At 35.6% G+C, this 3,063-nt stretch overlaps 1 protein-coding gene across 1 annotated transcript in view; it reads right to left on the bottom strand.

Moving 5' to 3' along the window:
• Positions 1-1,001: 1,001 nt before the first annotated feature.
• Positions 1,002-3,063, bottom strand: part of LOC103610143 (nesprin-1-like) — a 20,623-nt gene continuing 18,561 nt past the window's right edge. Inside the window, exons 10-12 of the mRNA XM_008594368.1 lie at positions 2,819-2,971; positions 2,024-2,206; positions 1,002-1,169 (exon numbers count right to left, since the gene is read on the bottom strand). Coding sequence (XP_008592590.1) covers positions 1,002-1,169; positions 2,024-2,206; positions 2,819-2,971 — 504 coding nt within the window. The remainder of the gene's footprint in view (positions 1,170-2,023; positions 2,207-2,818; positions 2,972-3,063) is intronic.

The following is a 3,063-nucleotide window of genomic DNA, read 5'->3' as shown; positions in this document are numbered from 1 at the left end:
AACATCTTGGGAAGAGTGTGCAAGATTGATTAGAGAAGGAAGATTGGAGATACAGGGGAAAAGATAGGTGCTGTTAAAACATTCCAAGAAGGGGAAAATAAGGTTTGTTCTAGAACCCTGTAAACTGAAATGGAAAATTAGATTTATTTAAAAGACACTAGTATACATAAATTATATAAAGGAGAGAAAATCTAGAATACTTGAGGATATCCATGTAACTTAAAAAAAGTCATTCTATTTTTATTGCAAGATAACTAGCCTATTAGATATCTGTATCTAATTCGAGCCTAAGTTTTGAAAGAATGAAATAATTTCCTGGATGACGTGACTGAGGGAAAAGGAACATTTTAGTCACATAACTTCAGAGGAAATGAAGTAACGCAGCCACCACGTGCTGTGACCCCTACCTCCTGTGAAAGGCCAGATGACGGGGGCCTGGCAGGAGGCTGAGAGGAGGAGGCGTGAGAACTCCCACTGAGCACCTGCGTGTGTCAGGTAGTGTGCAAGATGTTCACATATACCCTAAACTATTTGATCCTCGTGATAAGTCTGAAATATTAATATTATTTACATCCCCATTTTGTCGATGAGAAGACAGAATTCATGGAGACGATGTATTTTGCTCCAAATCACACAGCCCTAAATGACAGACTTGGTCTTCCCATCAGTTGGAGTGTGCACGCTGTAATTTTTCCACACTTGACTACATCTCTTCATGGGGAAGAATTTCCCACTGCATGTAATTGTTTCAGAGAAGCTGCAGAAAAAGAGTCCTGTAGGGCTAATTGTTTTGGTCTCAGGGAAAGGGAGGTCTGGGGAAGGTAGAGGATATTTATTTTTTACAATCTCATGAAATCTCGTAGGTAGCTATTTTTGTCAAACCACTGGACAACTCATTAGGGCTACCTTAGCATTCTTTTTATCTGGTATCTACAATAATTTTACATCATGGCCCTTTGCATTTTGTGCCAGTCTAGTTAGTTAAATCAAATTGCTCTTTTTTACTCTTTGGAAACTATTTTCCTAGTTACCTGATGTGAAATGTATTGCTCCCGAAGTTGGCTTGCAGAATTCCACGCAATATTTGCATGCACCAAGATTTTAGCTTTCTCAGTCCACTTCAGAATTAATTCAAGCATTTCATTGTATTCTTCTAAATGTGATGCTGCCTGAAAAATCATTAACATTCAGATAACAAATGTAAATTCTGCTTCTTCAGCTAGAAATCAGTCTTCAGTCTCTTTGAATACAACAATCCTAGGAGTTGATCGTTCTAATATCTGTGATATTTAAATGTATCATGAAACATCATTTTCCTGTTGAAGATCTGTCAAAGGTTCTCAGTGACTTTAGGATAAAGTCCAAGTTTGTTAATACGCTTAGAGAATCCCTCTTTTTCTGATTCTCAGTTCTCATCTCTTATGTTCTATCTAGTTCACCTTTATCCCTTCTTCCACATTCCACTGGGTACAGAGATAGCAGGTAGGGATTACAGCATGCCAGGTTTCAATACAACAATTCATTGGTTACCAACTCTGGTTCTAACTTGTCTCTGATTGTAGAAACAATATGTAATCTCTTTGCATAAGTCCAGTCTATACTTAAAAATTATAATAGACGGGCAACCTGAACCTATTAAGTAAATGCAAGCTAATATATATATATATATATATATAATTTGAAGTACATATATATATATATACTGGAATTCTCCCCAAACCAATGTTATAAAACATGTTAATGAATGAGTATTCATTTTACAAAATACTTCTCCAGTTTACAAAATATTCTCCCCGAAGTCCATTTATATGACCATCTTTGTCAGTGAATTTATAATATGGTTTGATATAAAATAAATGCAGGTTTACATATAAATCTTAGGAGCACAGCTGGGTATGAAATAAGCTACATCTAAACTGCTTGCATCATTTTCAATATTATCTTTTTATTTATTTTCAAAAGAAAAGCAGAACATTGAAGTTTCTGCCTTAGAGAATTTCGATTACTGGCCTTGAAAACATACCTGACTGAGCTTGGAGAGGCGATTCTCAGCCTGTCTAATAGTCTGCTGGTGAAGTTCAGTCAGTTTTCCTATCTTCTTGGCCAGTGGCTTACCCAGTTGGCCATTCTGTTCCGAGAACTTCTGTACTGCTGCATCTAATTCCATTAACTTTGAATTACAACCATCCAGTTCCTCTCCCAGCACCTAGATGGTCATCACAATGAAAGAACATTAGACTGTAGATAATAAATTTCTCCAGCTTTTCCAAAATCAGAAGGATTCTATTTTAAATGACTTTTGTAAAAGCCAAATATTATAAAAATCAATCCTACGACAATCAGGTCATCTCTATTTCTTCAGTTAGAAAAGCAGAGCAGGATGTGTTGTAATCCTGGTGTTTATTTCCTATGAGGCTAAGTGAGAGGACTAACAATTTCCTTCTGCCCCACCCGAAAAGGATTAGAGTCACTTTACTCATCAACAAAGTGAGAACACAGATTTAACTACCAAGAACATAACTCACTTTGGAATTTATACACTTGTGTTTCTACATCATCATTTAGTCCTTTGACACTCTTCTCCCTTACACACATGTATATGTATATTTATCAATACAGTTCAATTATAATGGTAAATTACATAAGTGGATCTGTACTATTACATTGATAAAATTTCCATACTGCCTGCTTTTACTATGTGGTTTTAATGAAGATTGCTAATAAAGAAAGTTTTGTTTTTCTATATTCCCAAATAAAACTGACTCCAAAAAAATATTTAATTCACTCAGTAGCACCTCTTATGTTTCTACTTCATTACCTTTTGGTCAGTTTTGGCTTGAACTAAATCATCTGTTTTTGCTTTCAGCTTTGTTAAAATAGTTGTGAGATCTTTGGCTATCTTCTGGATTTGCTGGCTGAATTCCTGGCTCATGGCCTTGTTCTGTTCAACTTCTTTTACTTTGTCTTGGATCTAAATAATCGATGAGAACAGAAAAACCCACAATGGTTGAAACTGGATAATAGATCCAAAACATCTCAAATGATGTTGATGAGAGACATTGA

Source organism: Galeopterus variegatus, unplaced genomic scaffold (genome assembly GCF_000696425.1).
Source record: "Galeopterus variegatus unplaced genomic scaffold, G_variegatus-3.0.2 Scaffold10665, whole genome shotgun sequence".
NCBI lineage: Eukaryota > Metazoa > Chordata > Mammalia > Dermoptera > Cynocephalidae > Galeopterus > Galeopterus variegatus.
The sequence above is the reverse complement of the archived record's forward strand: the minus strand, read 5'-3'. Positions and strand labels throughout refer to the sequence as shown.